Source organism: Mus musculus, chromosome 14 (assembly GCF_000001635.26).
Source record: "Mus musculus strain C57BL/6J chromosome 14, GRCm38.p6 C57BL/6J".
In the NCBI taxonomy this organism is placed as follows: domain Eukaryota; kingdom Metazoa; phylum Chordata; class Mammalia; order Rodentia; family Muridae; genus Mus; species Mus musculus.
This window is the reverse complement of record NC_000080.6, coordinates 37,034,909-37,054,270: the sequence shown is the minus strand read 5'-3', so window position 1 is coordinate 37,054,270 and position 19,362 is coordinate 37,034,909. Positions and strand designations below refer to the sequence as shown.

At 45.5% G+C, this 19,362-nt stretch overlaps 2 protein-coding genes across 6 annotated transcripts in view; one reads left to right on the top strand and one right to left on the bottom strand.

Moving 5' to 3' along the window:
• Lrit1 (leucine-rich repeat, immunoglobulin-like and transmembrane domains 1) overlaps positions 1 to 11,796 on the bottom strand; it is a 22,464-nt gene extending 10,668 nt beyond the window's left edge. The window contains exons 1-2 of the mRNA XM_017316012.2: positions 11,657 to 11,796; positions 6,539 to 6,643 (exon numbers count right to left, since the gene is read on the bottom strand). Of these exons, the coding sequence (XP_017171501.1) occupies positions 6,539 to 6,643; positions 11,657 to 11,664 (113 nt within the window). The 5' untranslated portion in view covers positions 11,665 to 11,796. The remainder of the gene's footprint in view (positions 1 to 6,538; positions 6,644 to 11,656) is intronic.
• On the top strand, positions 5,257 to 19,362 carry Rgr (retinal G protein coupled receptor). Of its 5 annotated transcripts, NM_021340.4 has the most exons (7): positions 5,257 to 5,422; positions 7,274 to 7,430; positions 8,445 to 8,566; positions 9,542 to 9,695; positions 11,581 to 11,698; positions 15,303 to 15,416; positions 15,904 to 19,362. In NM_021340.4, exons 1-7 carry the CDS (start codon positions 5,344 to 5,346, stop codon positions 16,033 to 16,035), a joined length of 876 nt encoding a protein of 291 aa, NP_067315.1. In that variant the 5' UTR covers positions 5,257 to 5,343; the 3' UTR covers positions 16,036 to 19,362. The 5 variants fall into 5 exon arrangements, with proteins under 5 accessions (NP_067315.1, NP_001288623.1, NP_001288621.1 ...); NM_001301694.1 differs by lacking the exon at positions 8,445 to 8,566 and having other exon boundaries at positions 7,324 to 7,430; NM_001301692.1 differs by lacking the exon at positions 8,445 to 8,566.

Sequence of the window (19,362 nt, the reverse complement as noted above, 5' to 3'; positions counted from 1 at the left end):
TGAAAACTGTCAATTTCTGGCACTTACAGGCACGTACGTGTTCACAGAGGAGCTGGGAAGATTCTGACATTACAAGGAGACATTAAAGGTGCCCATCTATGCTCATGAGCATAGGCAAACACCTGCTTTCCCTTAATGCCTCATGGGCACCCGGTCGCAGAACCCTAGGATGTCAGTTGGTAACCTTTGAGGCACTACCACCCACACTGAAAACAAAAGGAATCACTACAAGAGAGGAACGGTATCCCTTCCTCAAGCGTCATACACGAGGGAGGGTCCTAGTGCTGGATCTTGCAGAGGTTTTGGAAATTTTATTTGTTTTCTCTTCTCCAACCCCATCCTGTAAGATCCTTCTCAAGATGACAGGCAGGACTGAATACTAGACTTCTTAAGTCACCCGCTTGCTGGCTTCATTTTTCTGTCTCAGAATACTTGGTCCTCTGAATTCCAGTAGGTTCCACAGTGTGGCATGCTCAGGAGTCTGATCAAGCCTAGACTACTTAGGCGCAGCCAAGGAAGATGCCTGGGGACTGCGCTGGATAGTTTTATGTCAACAGGATGCAAACTGAAGTCTGAGAGGAGGAAACCCCAACTGAGAAATACCTCTATAAAACTGGGCTGTACACAAACCTGTATGGCATTTTAAAATTAGTGATTGACGGAGAAGGGTCCAGCCTATTTTGGAAGGTGCCATCCCTGGCTGGTAGTTCTGAATCTATAAGAAAGCAGGCTGAGAAAGCCATATGGGTCAAGCCAGTAAGCAGCGTCCTTCCATGGCCTCTGCATCAGTTCCTGACTCTAGGTTCCTGCCCAGTTTGTTTCCATCACGACTTCCTTTGATGATAAATAGTAGTGTTGATGGATAAGCCAAATGAAACCTTTCCTCCCCAAGTTGCTTGGTCTTGGTGTTTTGTTGCAGTCTTAATAACCCTTAGACAGGGACCTAGGGCATACACATACAGTGCCTTGTTCAATGCCAAACCTGTCTGGACAATATCAGCTTCTGAAAGATGCTTCCCATATCTTCTCTTCATATCCTGCCAATCGCATTTTCTCAGTGCTAGGATGGTACCTGTTACTTTCCTGTCTAAATCGAAGTCTTTCCTACTTGCTGCTATACCCAGGCTGCCATTTCCTCTTGTTTGGAATGCCTCCACTCTGACTTTATTTAGCTGACCTTATATGTTATTTTTAACCTTGTCCCTTCTCTTCATTCCTGATATCTTTGGTGATTGTATGGGCATGGGAAAGACAGCTGTAGGTGTTAACCAGCAGGTTAGAAATCAGAAAAGAGTAGGAAAACTCCTGGAGGATATAGCTGGTGCTTTGGAATCTAGGAATCATTAAGATCAGACTTAATAATTAAGTAGGTATTGGGAAGAGGGAATATTTGTGATCTGGACATTATTAGAATAGAAGGAATTGCTCTTCTAGAGGGAATCAGAGGTTGGTGTAGTGGTTTGTGTGCTTGGCCAGGGAGTGGCACTATTAGGAGGTGTAGCTTTTTGGAGTAGATGTGGCTTTGTTGGGAGAAGTATGTCACTGTAGGGGTTTGAGACTCTCCTCCTAGCCATGTGGAAGACAGTCTTTTCCTGTCTGGCTTCAGAACATAATGGAGAACTCTTAGCTCCTCCAACACCATGCCTTCCTGGACTCTGCCATGTTCCCACCTTAATGATAATGGACTGAACCTCTGAACATGTAAGCCAGCCCCAAGTAAATGTTTTTTGTTTTTTGTTGTTGTTTTTTTTTTTTTAAATAAGAGTTGCCTTGGTCATGGTGTCTCTTCACAGCAATGGAAACCCTAACTAAGACAGAAGATGATACCAGGGCCTAGGGTATTGCTGTGATAGGCCTGACGGCAGTTTTGTTTGAAAAAAATGTGGATTTGGGGACTTTGGATTTGGAAAGCTACGGAATGCCTTAAGTGGGGCTTGATGGGCTGTTTTATTAGCAATATGGAAGATGTTGGTGCTGAGGGTGATTTGAACCGTGGGGGCCTGGCTCAAGAGGTTTTAGAGGATAGGAGTATTAGTATGGGTCCTAGAGACTGATTTTGTGATATTTTGGTGAAGAATGTGGCTGCTTTCGCACTTGTCTGAAGAGTCTGCCTGAGGCTCAGGTGAAGAGACTCAGATGAATTGTATGGACAAAAGAAGTCTCAGAAATGCCCAGCATAGACTTTCTCTTCTGTTCTTTGCCCACGAAAAGCATTTTGATCAAGCGTAGTAAGCGTAAGAAGAAAAAAAATAAAAAAGGTATGGTTTGAGTAAGAAGGGGGCACCAGGAAGTGAAATGCAGCTGAATCCTGTGTTCAGTGAGATAAAGATATTAAGGTAATCTCAGAGCAAGAGCCCACCCAGCTAAGCTTATTATTGTTCATGTTTGCAGTTGAATAAGAAATAATCTGTACCTTTAATCTGGAATGAACTACAATCTAGAAATGGAAGGCACACCTGTGATCCAGATCTTGAGTCTGGAAGACACAGGCTTTTGATCTGGATCTTAAAGAATAGTGGTCATGAAAAGCTTAGATCAAAGCATAATGGTACAAGCCCTTAACTCCACAACTCAGGACACAGGGGCATGCAGATTTCTGAGTCCAAGGTCAGTCTATAGAGAAAATTCCAGGATAGGCAGTGAAACAATTGGAAAACAGGGAGCTGGTGAAGATATAATACAAAAGTAGGCTATGTTCCATCCCTAGCAAGCAGAGTAACTGAGCAGCTTTGACCATGTAGCTCTGGCTTTTAGGTCAAGAATAACAGGGGTTACTGGGACAATTGATGCTGGTTATCTGGAGCTAAGAAATTATTGGTGATTAAGAAAAGACCAGCATCACTGAAGTGAACTCTTCTGACAAGTGTTTTCTGAGAACACAAAGAAGCTGTATTCCAGAGATAACCAAGTTGGACCTTGTGCTGCAGCTGGACCTGGTAATGTGCAGGAGTCACGCAGGTGGTACTGATTTTGAAGTCATGAAGGAGTCATGGAGAGCAGCTGAGGTTTGGAATTGTGAAAGGCTATTGGTGAAGATACAGCTTGCAGTTGATGGCACAGTACTTAAGGGGTCATAGAAAGAAGTTGAGGCTTGGCACCATAAAGGGAGCCTATGAGAGGTTATTGGTGAGGCCAAGTTTCAGTGAAAACCCTCAGTGTGCTAGAGATGCCAGTACCATGGAATGGTCACCAAGAGCAGAAGCACCAATGGAGTAGAGTTAACCAGATCCTGGAGTGTCACATAGAGCAGAGCTGGATGTGACTGAAGCCCTTTGTAAGAGCTCAGAAGATCATGTGTGGATCCCAGACCCTGGAACAAAAATCTGTATAATGCTGAAGTTTCATTGAAGACCTCAGACTTTAGAGATACCAGAGCTATGGGATACCTGCTGAGAAAAGCTGCTAACAGGGAGTGGAACCAGACCAGGAAAAAGAAGTTTGTTACAGTCAACAAAGATGAATGGAATTGGAGATCTGATGAGCACTCTGACATTAGAAATGGAGATGCAGAGTTTGGAGTTTGCCTAGCTCTTTTTTGGGGTGTGGGGTGGGGTGGGTCCTTGTTTGCTCCAGTATTTCCTCACAATGACAATTTAGAATGATGGTGTATACACTGCGGTATTTGAGGTATGTGATCTGCTTTTTGATTTTGACTTTATAGGAGATTACAGATAAGTGATCAAATGAAACTCAGAAAAGACTTTGACCTTTAGACTTTTAACATTATTGAGAATGCCATAGACTATGGAGACTTTTGAAGTGGGGACTAAATTTATTTTGCATCATGCTTTGGCTAGGTATGGCCTCCATAGACTCATCTGTTCGAACAAGCCTAAGGGAGCCAAGGGGTGGAATGTGGTGGTTTGAATATGCTTGGCCCAGGAAGGACACTATTAGGAGGTATGGACTTGCTGGAAGAAGCTTGTCACTGTGGGAGTGGGCTTTGAGATCCTTTTTCTACCTTGATGATAATGGACCAAACGTCTGAACCTGTAAACCAGTCCCAATTAAATGTTTTCTTTTATAAGAGTTGCCTTGGTCATGGTGTATACTCACAGCAATGTAAACTCTAAGATGGGGGACAATGGGAGGTGCCAGGGCCTACATGATAGAAGGACAGGCATTGTTACAATTCCACCTACCACTCACTACATGGTCTTGGACTGATTTGCAACCAACTTCTCTCCAATGTCCTCCTCGGAAATAGAGATGTCCTGGCATCTCACCCATGGGGTTATATTTAGGAGGCTTTTGATGATCATCCACTAGTTCAGTCTAATATCTACTACTTTAATAGACATGAGTTCCTTTGCTAATAACCCTCTGGGATTTAGTTTCTCCATCTGAAAATTAGTTGTCCTGTGGCTCATTGTTTTCTCGTGAGAATTTCAGCATGAGCCAGTACAAAAGTTGTACCAAGACCTTGTGTGTAGAAGCCGAAGTTCTTAGTGGGTCATGAGGTACTTTCAAAAAGAATGCAAGCCATTCTTTATCCTGAGAGATATTTTATGATTGCATAGCTCAATGGCTGTCTGTGAGACAGGAAGTGAAGCCCTAAATCCATGATGGAGTTCAACCAGCACTTAACTAGGGAAGGGCATGAAGCAGAAATGACTCAGTTGACAGGAAAACCATCCAATGGCAGCAGTGCAGAGCAGACAGCCAGTCATGGCAGACTCAGTACCAGAGGTCAAGGGTCAGGTACTAGTCAACATTTGCTTTATGACAGCACGTAACTTTACAAACCTCACCCTGCCCACCAAATGCTTGCCTACACATACTTCTGAGCCTGTGAATGAACATACAACACACACCCACACACATGCAAATGCACGCGCACACACACACACACACTCACACACACACACACACACACAGAGAGAGAGAGAGAGAGAGAGAGAGAGAGAGAGAGAGAGAGAGAGATGCACACACACAGGCAGCTTGTCAGCAGCTGTGCACATACAAGGATCTGGCTATCCAATTCTCGGGGACAGCTGCAGCTCAAATCCTTTCTTCCACTTCCCTCCCTTAGTTATGCAACCCTTACCCAATTCAGCTTTCACTCACACACCATTTGGATCCAAGACCTTAATCCTGCCTAGTGGGCTGGAATGAACAAGACAGAGCTCATTCCAGCTTCACAAAAGCTGCACTATCCATCTACTGAATGGATTCTTTCTATGTGAGCCAAGAGGAAGACTTAGAAGGATAAGAAATAAAAAAGGTGTTATTAGTCTACCATAATAATCTCCACATGCCAGCAAGGGAGTGACCATTTAAAAGGAGAGACCTAGCTTCAGAGAGCCAGAAAAGAGCTGTGTAGCTGACAGAGGGAGTCCAGGGATGGCAGCAACCAGGGCCCTGCCTGCTGGTTTGGGGGAACTTGAGGTGCTGGCTGTAGGAACAGTCCTGCTGATGGAAGGTGAGATCTTGGGTGAAGCAAAGACCCAGTGGTTCCCACAATCCAGGACAAAACTGTGGAGTGGGCAGAAGACTGGGTATCATATCATCGTGGCTGCCTCTCCTCTGTGTCTGGATCCAGGAGGTCTTCTCATGACAGTCCCCGTAGGATGTAGTTTGCTGCATAGGAGTCAGGAGAGAAGAGCCAGGCAGAGAGAGAGAGAGAGAGAGAGAGAGAGAGAGAGAGAGAGAGAGAGAGAGAGAGACTTGGACAGGAGCTATCTGCTTAGGAGATAACTTGGTCAAGTCTAGGGTTTTCATATCCCCAAATCCAAGAGAAAAATTTATTCTAATCCCAAGAAATTTTGCTAAGAATCTCATATTCTGAGACCAGGTCTCATAAGACTCCAGAGACAGACAACTCAGCCATCTGCTCTCTGTGAGACTTGATCAAGTAATTTCATCTCTCCGACCCTAAGAGCCTCGTCATTATAAATGGGTAGCTGCAGAGGCTAAGTACAATTCTTAGTATAAAATCATTGTCTAAATAGACATACAGGGAATTTAAGTTAATTATTCCTCTACCACCTCTGCCTACATCTGCCACTACTTCTACCTGGTCTATTCCTATCACCAAAGGCACTTCTCCAACAGCAGCAACTTGGGCCCAAGAGATACCTGCCTCAAGCTAGACTCACTAAGATGTGCAGTGAGTACAGAAATGGTCCTTCTTGATGCCAGGCTGATGGGGCACAGTCTTCATTCATACCAGGCCCAGAAGAGTAATCTTTACATTCTTGCACTTGGGGAGCACTGACAATGTGGAGGAAGTAACAGCCACTAGGACTGTCCTGAAGATCCTGGACACCTCTGAGTGGGTCTCATTTCCTGAGAACCACTGAAACTTACCCTTATTTCTGGCCCTTTCATATGCGGTGAAACTTTAATTTACATCTCTACACTTTCTGGGACCCTTTTCCATGCACTGGCCTCCACAGTTTTAAAGGAGAGATCTTTCCCTCTCTACCATTTCTCCCCTTTCTACTGAGAGCAAGATGTTACTGAGGCTGTAACCCAGGGTCCTGTGCAAGCTAGGTAAGTTCTCTGCCACTAGGTTATATCCTTAGTCGTTTTTTACCTTTTAGAATTGAGGTGGGTGAGGCGGGCTCCTTTAGACTTGTAATCCTCCTGCCTCTGCTTCTTGAGTAACTTGGCCACCAGGCCTAACTCTTGCTCTTCAGTCCTGAAACAAGAAGCCAAGGTTAAGAAAGTTCAAGGAACAGCAAGGGAGTGGCCAAGCTGAAATTTGAGGTCAGCTCTTCTGCTTGAGACTCTCTCCTGCAGTTTCACATTGCCTGGTGTCCTGGGTTACTCTGGGCTCTAAGTTGAATCCTCTTTTCGGGAGGCCATCCCTGACATCCCGCAGCCCTCGAAGAAGGAATTTTAAAATCTGAAAGACTGGAGACTGTCCCTAGCTCTGGTACTTCCTAACTGCACTTAGAGAATGCTATCTCGCATCTCCGAGCCATGGGGAGAAGACTGAATGAAAGGATTCCTGCGAAGTGCTCTTTGGGGTGCCTGATACCTGCTTGTTCAGCACTTGTCAGTGACTGACTGTCACAGCATGGGCCTCACTGGACTGTGTAGTCTTCTGCATTTTCCTGTGAGATGGTCAGTAGGCGGTGGGCAGGGAGAATCACAGGTTTTAGTACCTGGGGATCACCCCCACCAGAGCAGCATTTGAAAAGCTGTGCTGAGAGGTCACTGATGTGGAATCTGGAAGGTTACTGGAACTCCATCAACCCTAGACCCTGCTTCTCACACCCACATGGGTCTCACCAGCCTTGATACCAGTCCTCACCCTTCCTTTCAGCGCTCTCTGGCATCAGCCTCAATGGCCTGACCATCTTCTCTTTCTGCAAGACTCCAGATCTGCGGACTCCCAGCAACCTGCTGGTACTGAGCCTGGCCCTGGCAGACACTGGGATCAGCCTGAATGCCCTTGTTGCAGCGGTATCCAGCCTCCTCCGGTACCAGTCCTTTCCCCTTCTCATTCCCCTTCTCCTTCCATGGGCTGTGGGGTTTTTCTTGGGTCTTCACTTTGGGTTTATGGGCAAGCAGACCAGAGCCTTTCTCTCTACATACACACACACACACACACACACACACACACACACACACACACACATCCCAAGATCAGAGGTTAGGCAGAATGAATTAAGTTAAATTGCAATGTCTGATTATTGCTAAGGAAATAGCCAATATCTGGAATGCAAGGGCTTCTCAGATCCAACCAAAGAGACAGTGGGCTGGAGGGATTCGGAGACCAAGCCCTGCATTCAGGTTGTCTAACCTTAGGTCCCTGCTCCATTATTTCCAATCCTGGGGTACTTCTGTCAATTACATATTACAACCTAATTCATACATGTTGTTGAATGTATTGTTTTAATTATTTACAAATAGTATGGTTATTTACAAATGGCACATTTATCTATAAATAGCAATGGTTTAATTATTTACAAATACAAACTGCCTGGTAAGCCCTAAATAAAGCAAACAGGATTTAGTTGAGCATCTAATACCTCATGTGCACACAAGGATCTTTTCGTGTCCTGAAAAGTTGCCTTTGGGGCCTGAATCAGTAAGCGTTCTTCCTCTCTATGAACTAGCACTACCTATTGAGAATCTAGAGATTTGGGGGGTTACCCTCTAACTTTGCCTTCATCTATTGTGCTACTCTGGATCATTAATTTTTCTCTTGGCTTCAGTTTCCCCTCCTGCAATGGAGATATATGATCATTCATAAAGACTATTTAGTGCACTGGTGGTTCCAAAGTCACTGAGCCTAAAGGGCCTGCGTTCATAGATTCTTTTTAGCCCACTGACCTAAACTTCAAGACCCCAGTTCCATAGTGGGAAGACTTTGATAACAGCATCCTCACTGCATGAGCAGGGCTAATATCCAGGAACCTTTCAGGTTCACCTGGGCAGGTGTTGGGGTGGGAAGGATGGAGGAAGGGTCATTTGCCCATTGTTTCCCACAGGCGCTGGCCACATGGTTCAGAGGGCTGCCAGGTTCATGGTTTCCAGGGATTTGCAACAGCACTGGCCAGCATCTGTGGCAGTGCAGCCGTTGCCTGGGGACGTTATCACCACTACTGCACCCGTATGTCTGCCCCCCTGCCCCCACCAACTGTAGGGACACTCTGGGGTATACGAGGATAAGATAGAGCAGAGTGGTTAGTATTCAATTCCACTCAATGTTTTTCAAGCAAGAGAGTGTGGGTGAGAGGAGGGTCCATGCATATACCATGTAGACATTCATTTTGGAAAAAGAGGGAGGGTGGACGAGTCTGAAGAGTGCCTGCTTTGAGAAGCTCGTTAGAAAGACCAAGTTTGCCTTTTCTGCAGCCTTGGTGACTCAAGATTTTGAACGTTGGTTTTCTCTATAAGATTATTTTTAAAAAACCAATCTCAGAGACTCATTTTGAAAATCAAATGAGATCATGGATATAGAAAATTTCCTGGTAGTCAGGTAAAGTTGTGGGACAAACAGTTGTTGTTACCCTTCTCAACTGACTTCCCAGTCTTCTGCAGTGGATTTTTATCCGTGTGAGCCTTTCTCCGTGTGAGAAACTGCCTTGCTCTTATTCTGACTGACCATATGTTAGCTTTTTCTGTCAACATGGCCTTGGGGACACCTCTTTCACTGCTTTCATCTTAGCACCTGTTCCAAATATCCCCAGGATCTCTCTCTCTCTCTCTCTCTCTCTCTCTCTCTCTCTCTCTCTCTCTCTCTCTCTCTTCTCTCTCTCTCTGTCTCTCTCTCTCTCTGTCTCTCTCTCTCTGTCTCTCTGTCTCTCTCTGTCTCTCTCTCTCTCTCTCTCTCTCTCACACACACACACACACATACACATACACACACACACAGGAGGGGGGAGAGTCATCACTGTCCTCAAAGACATAGAGTTCTATGCTCATTATGGAGAAACAAGGCTCAGAGGTAGCCCTGACTTGCCCGAGGCACCATGCTGTTACCATTGGACTAGGGATTTGGGGACACTCTGCAGCTACAGAGTCCTTTCTTTTTCATGTGGTCATCCTATCTCTTTACAACGTATCCTTCCTCTATCTCATGCAGGCAGACAGTTGGCATGGGACACGGCCATCCCTCTGGTGCTGTTTGTGTGGATGTCATCTGCCTTCTGGGCATCCCTGCCCCTGATGGGCTGGGGCCACTATGACTATGAGCCTGTGGGGACATGCTGTACACTGGACTATTCGAGGGGTGACAGGTAAGGTGAAAGTTGTGGCTTTGAGGCTTTCTTCCATAGGGGTCTTGATTTTAAGCTTCTATGAGAAAGATGTTCCAGCTGAGATCTCCGCCGGAACAATGTCAACATTTGGGGACATCAGAGCTCCTTAGTCATGACATCTACTCACAGACTGTCACTGAGAATGGGCAAGCAGTGTGAAGGGTATGTAAAGTACTGCTCAGATTCAAGCATCCAGAGGAGTGGGACATTTGCCTGTAGCCATCATAGCCCTCATGGAGCACCACTACTCTTTGACCTCTTTAGCATAAGGAGATGTCTTGGCTCAGAATTCATTGATTTTGAGAGGCACCCATGCCCTTAGATCAACAGATCCAAAGTGTGGAAGGGCTTTTCATTGGTGTGGCCCTCCCAACATAGAGGTAAATTCTAGATCTCTGAGCATCCACTTTGGTCTGATCCATGACAAGGTAGGACTGAATGTATGCAGTCTCCATAACCATGGGATTTTCTTCTAATATCTGTGTAGCTCTGGGAGAAAAGAGCTTTCATCAGGGATCATTTGGAGACTGGTCACATGGCTTCTAGTGCTATGCCTCCCACCTCTCCCACTGCTGTTTCCAGTACAGTCACGCTGCAGTCCTGTTTTATAGATAATAGTGGCTAACTGAGCATTTGCCCCTGACATAAGCTTCTCAGATAAAACTAACCTCTGCACTTAAGTGGCCCCAATGTCCAGCAGAACACAGCCCAACAAAGCTCTTCTGAAAGTCCTTAGTGAACAATAAAATCTTAGTGCGTAGTTTCTCCTTCATGAAATCAGGATCTTCCTCCTGCTGATCCCTATTTGTTTTTGCTCATCCTCCTGTCTCCTCAAGGCCTAAACTGAGACCCCAGATTCTTTGGTGGCCCTTTTAATGAGTTTTCCATTGTTGATAGTTTGAAATATGATCTCCCACTGCAGCTCAAGCTGGCCTGGAATTCACTATAAAGTCCAGCCTGGCAGGGTACTGGTGGTAATCCTCCTGCCTTGGCCTCCCAGGTGTTAGCCACTGATTTCTTAGGTGACATAGTATTCAGTGTCTTTGCCATCCATACATTATTTTTAAATCCTTATGTCTAGCAAGAGAATCACTTAGGTAGTCTTTCCTCTTGGCCCACTGATTCCTCCAGGTTTTGGTTTAAAAAAAAAATCAGACAATTTCCACCCACCAGCTCCCAGTAATGGAGACTTTTTAACCTATTTATTCTAGTTCGTGATTGCCACGTGGCCCATTATCTCTCACTCAGTCCTGGTATGTCCAACTTCCTGCATGTCTGCTGGTAAATCCTGTGCTTCTCGGTTCTTTCCATAGTACCTATTTCTGCCTGGAAGTCTTGCCTTTCCTCTCCTGCCTCAGCTATAGGCTGTCATCTCTTTATTAAACCAACGAGAAGGTGATGGAGAAGAATGTTTACAAAATACACAGGCAGGTGATGATCCAATAAAAACAACAGTACCAAAGTCCGCCTGTACTCCTCTCTCTGCCAGTACAGAAGCCAACATTTGAATAATATAAAGACAACCTTGACACGGAGCACAAAAAAAAATGTTGCCCCAACATTTTCCAAATTAAAGAACCCCATCCTCCATTCTTGGCTAACAGATGAGACATCGAGGGTGAGCACTGGAGCTTGACAAAATACCTCTTCCCCTCAGCTCCTGACTCCCAAACACAAACTTTGGAAGACCCATGGCCTCTGGCTGCTGAGCAGAGTTCAGCTGGGAACAGGAGCAGCTACGCTCTGAGAACTTGTCTAGAATGGGATGGTGGGATGATGCCTCTCATTGTCTAGCACAGATGCCGATGGGCCTGGGTTGTTGGCACCCTGGAGCTGACCTCTGTTTTCTTCCCTGTACTTGTAGAAACTTCATCAGTTTTCTCTTCACCATGGCTTTTTTCAACTTCCTCGTACCCCTGTTCATCACACACACTTCATACCGGTTCATGGAGCAGAAATTCTCCAGGAGTGGCCATCTCCCGGTAAGAAGCCAGCTCCTACAGCAGCCGTAATCTCTTGGTTCTCTCAGAGACTCTGGAAATGCTCACGGCACGGCAGAAGTCAGTGTTTTCTGTCTTTGCGACAACCATGAGAAAAAATCAGGTTGCATAGAGAATATGCTGTTAGGTCTAGAAAATACCTTCTCATTGCTCAAATTTCCAGAGCTTAGGGATCAAGGGACATGATAGGACAGATTTACCCAGACCCTGCAACCCCGAGATCCAGGCGTTTCCAGTATGTCATCCATGATGTTCCACTCCACTCTTCCTAGGAATTCAAGGCTAAATTGCAGGACTCGCTCTTCAAATGGTACTTTTAAAATTGCTTTAAGATGTTTAATTTAATCACAGTCACAGGCTATTACCCACAATGTAAAACCACATCTGCAAGCACATTTGTCCAAGAAAAATGATGCTTTAAAATAAGACCTGCTGGCCATTTCAGAATTTCTATATTAAAATTCCCTTGCCAGAGGTTTTCATTTAACTTTGCTACCGAAAAATTAACAAATGAGTCATAACAAGCCACAAATGTTGTTTTTTTTATGAAAGCAAATATTGATATTATAGGCATTGTGTGTATTTTCACTTCATCTTTATGAGTCTTTTCTAACAAATGAAAGCTTTATGATTTCAAGTCACTGACTAGGTTGAGGCACAGAGAAGGTGGCTAAAAGAGTCACCAAATGCCACAGACTTAGTAATAGCAGAGATTGATACAAACCCAGATTTAGGACTCTACAACAAAATGCTCAATTTTAGTGCACAAAAATATTCTTCTTATTAAGACAATCTGCCATCTAAATTTATTAGGTATGCACCAGAAAATAACATTATAAATTAGTTTCATCTGTGGATCTAACTAACAGGTTGAGAGCTACACAGGTACAAGAATCCTGGATCCTAGCTTGGAGGCAGGAGCATCATCTCCTAGATTCTCTTCCACATTGCTCATTTCCATCTAAAAATATTTTTATTAAAAATTATTTGAGAATATGATACAATGTATTTTTATGCAATCTCCACTCTTTCCTGTAACTCCTCTCAGGTCCACCCCCACTTCTTTAATCCGTGGCTTCATGCCCTCATTTTTAAAAATGTTAACCCACCAGCCCCACTTAGCACTGCCCACATGCAGGACCATCCACTGCAGCATGGTTAGCCAAGATGAGGCCACACCCGTGCAAGCTATCAACTGCGCATAGCTTCCCAGTTAGGAGTGGAGCTCACTGCAAGCTAGAGTGCTGACTGGCCTAACCTTGTGCAGACAACCTCAACTGCTGTGACTTTGGGAGTGTAGCAGTGTCATGTCCAGAAGACACGGTTACTCCCACCCTTCCTGACCCCTGCCTGTGACAGTCTGTGTTCCATCTTCCTCTATGATTCTGCAGCTGTGTGTGTGTATGTGTGTGTGTGCGCATGAGCACGCGAGTGACAGAGATTTTCTATCTGTGGCTGAATACTCCATTGACATGTATTTTCTGCATCTCTGTAGTAGACAAACAGAGTCCTCTGGGTATATATATCCAAGAGTACTATTGTTGGGTCATATGGTAGATCTAGTTCACGTTTTCTGAGATCTAACACGCTGATTTCCCAGTGACTACATCAATCCTTGCCTCTTCAACAGTGCGTGCCACCACAATGTAAAAACAAAATTATTGGGAGGTGAAGGCAGATTGATCAGTGCGAGCTTAAGATTGTTCTGGACCACATGGGTGCATGCACGGGCAGATGAGAGAACAAGTTGCCAGAATCAGGTCTCTCCTTCCACCACGTGGGATCTAGGGGTTGGAGTCAGGTTGTTAGGTTTGGATGTAAGCATTTATCTACTTAGCCATTTTTACTGGCCTTCCCCTGCCCCACAACTTTTATCTGCACACATGAAGTCTTCACACATATAGAGGATTCCATCGGCCAGAAGCCCACCACCATGATTTTCTCACCTTTCTGGTTGATTCTGGGCCATCAGCTCTGCTTGCATCAGAACTGGTCACTATCCACAGGCCCAAGGACCTGAACCAAGATGGGTAGCTTCTGGAGGTGACACTGTCTGCCACTGAGGTGCTAGCTTCCCACTATCCTCAGCTGCTCCCTGGAAGGCCCATCGGTCTTAAGTACATGTTTTCCTCCATGTTTGAAGAGCTGTAGGGGAGGGGCTCATGTGTCTGTGGAGAGCAGAAGTCCTTGCTCATTGCTTCCTCTGTCACTATTCAGTTTAGTTTTTGACGAGTCTGTCCCTGAACCTGGAGCTTGCTGCTTGACTCACATGGGTAAGCAGCGAGCCACATATATATATTCTTTCTTTCTTTCTTTCTTTCTTTCTTTCTTTCTTTCTTCCTTCCTTCCTTCCTTTCTCTCTCTCTCTCTCTCTCTTTCTTTCCTTCCTTCCTTCCTTCTTTCATTCCACCCCTTCCTCCTCCTCCTCCTCCTCCTCCTCCTCCTTCTTCTTCTTCTTCTTCTTCTTTTTCTCCTCCTCCTCCTTCTTCTTCTCCTTCTTTTCTTTATTTACATTTCAAATATTATTCCCTTTCCTAGTTTTCACTCCCATCTACTCTCATTCCTGGTTCTGGCATTCCCCTATATGGGGGGGGGGGGGCCTCTCCTCCCATTGATGACTGACTAGGCCATCCTCTGCTACATATATAGCTAGAGCCACAAGTTCCACCATGTGTTTTCTTTGATTGGTGGAATAGTTCCAAGGAGCTCTGGGGGTACTGGTTAATTCATATTGATGTTCCTCCTATGGGGCTTCAGTCCCCTTCAGCTCCCTGGGTATTTCTCTGTCTCCTTCATTCAGGACTTTGTGCTCGGTCCAATGGATGTCTGTGAGCATCCACTCTGTCTCTGCCTCCCAGTGCTGGGATTGTAGGCACATGTCCTCAAATGTACCTTTGCATGTGGGAGCTAGGAATCCTAATCTGGTCCCCATGTGTGTGCAGCATGAGTGTTACCCTCTGAGTGGTGTTACAAGCATCACTGCTCAATGAATTAAAAAAAAAAATCCAACCAGCCTTGAAGGAAATGTGTCCTCATATAATTAAATCTCCTCTGTCAAAGAGATATTACACGTTAAAATCCTCATGCCTCGGAGTAAGTGAAAAGTGAAGCCATTTCAAATCCATCCTGAAATTAGACATCCGGTTGTTAATACTCCTGTGGATCCAGGAGAAACTTTAGCATCAGCAACCTCCCCTGCCAGCCCATTCCCTGTTTATGTCTGATATGGTGAAATCATTTGAGCCCAGACAGGCTGATCTCCCACATGGCTGCAGCTACTAATAGTGAGATCACTCTAAGCCTGAGGAGAGCTCAGAACCTCAATACCCGGAAGGAAGCTTATTATCCACCCCCACCCCAGTGCCTACCTACAGGCAACTCAGACTATTTTATAGACAAGGAAAGTGAAGTCAGGTAAGCTTAACAAACAGGCTTAAGGCTGTATACCCTTCCAAGGCAAAGAGCTCATGTGATGCCAAATCTTCTGGTCCAGACCTCTCCAAGAGCATGATCTGTGCTAGGACCCTTGCCTCTGCATGGTTATGGCCTATGGAGTGACTTGATGCTTCTGATGTTTTCTTCCTAGGTGAATACTACTCTTCCAGGCAGAATGCTGCTGCTTGGCTGGGGCCCCTATGCCCTCCTGTACCTATACGCAGCCATCGCAGATGTGAGCTTCATCTCTCCTAAACTACAGATGGTACAGATTCTTCCAAAGCCCAAGGAATCCTGTACATCCTGACATCTGTCTCTCTGCATCACTCTTTCTGGCTTTCTGCTAAGACGCCCATTTATTCTTTCTTTCTTCCTTCTCTCTTCTTCTTCCTTTAAATATTCATAAAGTGCAGAAAATGTTTTTGTTCCACATACACCCCTCCCCATCCTGGGCCATACTGAGATGTCAGGGACAGCTGAACATAAGAGCGAGCATGTGCTCTGAGACCTGGGGCTGAAATTGACACCCAGTTTCAGAACAGGTATGTTCTGATGACATACAGGGGTTCTATGACATTCTATGAACAGTGAACATCTGCCAGGAAAGGCTCAGAGGCCAGTGGATCAAGCTGAGGACAAATAAGTGATAGTTCCAAGCGGGGAGGGTGAGACCAAAAAGTCATGTCCTGAGTGGGACTGGGAGAAAAGTAGAGGCTTCAAAGCATCTTTCATGGACTTTTCCACCACAACAGGTGCCTGCTCTCATCGCCAAAACCATGCCCACAATCAACGCCATCAACTATGCGTTGCACAGGGAGATGGTCTGTAGAGGAACCTGGCAGTGTCTGTCTCCACAAAAAAGCAAGAAGGACCGAACCCAGTGAAACTCTTCAAGGGGCTGATCACAGTCAAGGCTACCTCTTCAATCCTGGGTTAAGTATGCCCCAGGTCAGAGGTCAGGAAGATGCTGCTGCATACTTCCCAACAGTCCTAGAAATCATGCCAGACTCTTACCCACCAGCCCCAAGATCCCTGTTGAGTCTAACCTTATGTTGGACCCAAGAATTCAAATCCTAGGTTCAATGAAAGGTCATAGCCCTCTACATACAGTCTTAGGGGCCACGGGAAAGTAACTCTTTCCAACCCCATCTCTCTAAACCCTAGAGTAAAGATGACATTGTGGACTAACGCTAGAACAGTTGAACAAGCTAACATGTGTATTCAGCAAGCACATAAAATGCTCACTGAAACAGATACTGATATGAGCCTTAATCACATTCTTCATGAACCCAGACTACAATAAAAGGAGAAAGCCCTGGGACTTGTTTGTTTTTGGAAGTCATCTGAGGCTGCCATCTTTCAAATAGCATGTGCTTAATTGTAATGACACCAGTGACTTATTCTGCTCCTTGCTCTATGTCCCTTAGTGTAAGATGAGATGACAGAAATGATGATTTGACTATACAAATTGGACAAGAGCATGCAGGTTAGGTGTCCCCTGACCACCAGCACCAGCATTCAAAATGAACCCTTGGTTATATGAGATTTGGATTAAAGATTGCTTCTAAATGTTTTGAAATTCATTGCCAGCATTTAAAAATTAAAACAATTATTAAATGCTCCAGATGTCAAAAGATATGGAGCCACATCTTTGATTTCCTCTCCACAGTGACAGTCTCCAGAGCTCAGGATGACTGTGTCCTTTGCCCAGAACATACATGGTTCTGTTTAGCTCATGGGTTCTCTGAAGAGCCCACGTGCCTCGAGTTGGGGACACTAAAGCCCCGGTCACCTTTAGATATACATCTGCACCTTCTATTGACTCAGCAACTTAGAATCAAGATATAACAGGTGCCTAGTCCTTCATGAGATCTGCTGTCCTAGAAGAAAGTAGAGAAGACCAACAGGGTAATGGAGACCATCCTGGAAGTCTAATGGTGGAAGGGGCAGGTGTCCCAGGGACTGTGAGAGGCAGAAAGCACATCCTATAAAGCTGAGAGCCTGAGCAGGCAAGTTCCTGGGGAGGAGAGTAGTGAGCTCATCTACAACTTGCAGATTTGGGGTTGCCTCCTGGTTCTCCAGATGCAGGAAATCAGGTTATATGTACACAACCCAGACGAAGCTTGCGTAATTCAGTCTTGATTGGTTATTTTGCAGAATCAAGGATAGTAGAGGAGACTAGGGGCAGCCTTCCCACAGCGCCCTTTTCTGGATTATGTACTCAACCAGGTGATATACAGACAAGATGACACTTGGCCACACTCCAGGGCCCGCATATGATGCTTGACCTAGACTCTGCATAGAAAATGAAGCAAGGAAGTCTTGGTGGCTTACACATGGGTGGAGCAGGTGACCAATAAAGTGGTGGGGTTCAGGCCTAAGATTTTGACCTACCCCCACCCCAAGTTAATGCCCTGAGTAACCTTGTTGGGGACCCTTCCTCTCTTCCACCATTATTGACATTGAGCTAAGGAGGGATGAGGGAGCACTGTGATAAATTAGGGGAAAGACCCTTCAGATAGAGAGAAAGGGTTGAAGACAGGCGGAGCCAGAAGACAAGTAGCAAGAGTGGGAGGTATCAGCTTTGTCCAAGTCTCTGGATTCTCACGAGATAAGAAACAGGCCAAAGGGATCAGCATCCAAGCCCAATCTCAGTGAAGACATGGGAAGAAGGCAGATTGGCCAGGCTGTGACCAGGAATATTTTGAGCTCTGCCCTTCAGCTTCCTGGAAGAGGAGAGTTAGGACCAGTCTAGGAATAATGGGAAGGGACAGAAGCCCATCCAACAAAAGTCCAAACAAAGCCACTCATTTCTAAGACCCCAATCTACCCTATTCTCAATTTCCCCTGTGAACTTTAGAGTGTCTCTTCATCTTTGGGCACTCGCAGGATCTTGAGTGCATGTAGGAAAGGCTTCTCCTCTGCCCTGCTTCCCATTCACCTCTAGTACCCCTGCCTTGCCCTTCCATGGAGTAATTCAGCTGTCTCTGGGTCAAGAGAGACCAAGGAAGGATGTGGCTCAATAATGCTTGAGATCCATCTTACAGTAGGACGTTGGTACAGTCCCTAAGCTTCATTAACAATCAGAAGTCTACCCATTCCCTGCACTTGGATAGGCTTGGCTGAAGTTAGGCATCAGCTCCCAAATATCTGGAGCTCCCTAGGGCCCATTTATCTGCCTTTATAGGCAGATTTCCTGGCCTGTAAGTTAGGTCTCTCCCCACTTCTCTCCCTCACATGCCTGTGAAGCAATTGATGATCCTCGGGGCTTGCTAGATTTCTTTCCTCCATTCACTCATGTGTGCCCTCAATTGTATCTATCAGTACAGTGTCCTGTCCCCCACATGCACAAATACAACAAGTTTAGAAAGGCTCACCAGCAAGGACCCTTAGTTCATGTTGCCCATCCCTGGCTTCACCATGCTCTGTGAAAGTTCCCGAATCCTCAGAAACCTGAGGCCTCATCACAGCGAGGATAATGAGCGCAAAGGGAGAAGCTCTGCAGCCTGAGAAGTCAGGGAAGAAGAGTGAGGACCAGAGACATTGTGCTGCAGTCTCAGCTACAGAACCCAAGGACCCAAGGAGTGTAACACCAAGGACTGCGGCCATCACTGCTTTCCTGGGGAGCCTGTCTGAACTTCCCTTCCAATCTCATTGGCTTCAGCACTCTTTGCTTCACTGAGATGCAGACCTCTAGGATGAACTCAGAAAAAGTCAACAGGAATCAGGCCAACTGCAGGAACCAGGCAAGCACCAGGCCCCAGAACAACACTGCAAGCAGCACTTCCTTCTTTGTATGCCAGCATCCACTTAGTGCTTGTAATCCTATCTCTGTCTTTTGCTCTTGTCCCCACCTCTTCTGTGTGTGTGCGTGTGTGGGTGTGTCTGTCTGTCTCTTTCTTTCTTTCTCTTTTTGTACACACACACACACACACACACACACACACACACACACACACACACTCAACAGCTAATATGTGCCACACACAGTGCATGGCAATGGTGACATGAGCCTGTGCCAGGGTCAATTCAGTCACCTCAGGAAGATGGCTATTACACTCTACCATGACATTTGCAAGCGAAAAAATAAAAACAAAAACAGAAAACAAAAAAAGAGGACTCACAATGTCTCAGATGTCAAAGTAGAAATTCCTGAACAACTTCATCCATGCAATTGCAATTAGACTTAATAAAAGGGCCTGAAAAGACAA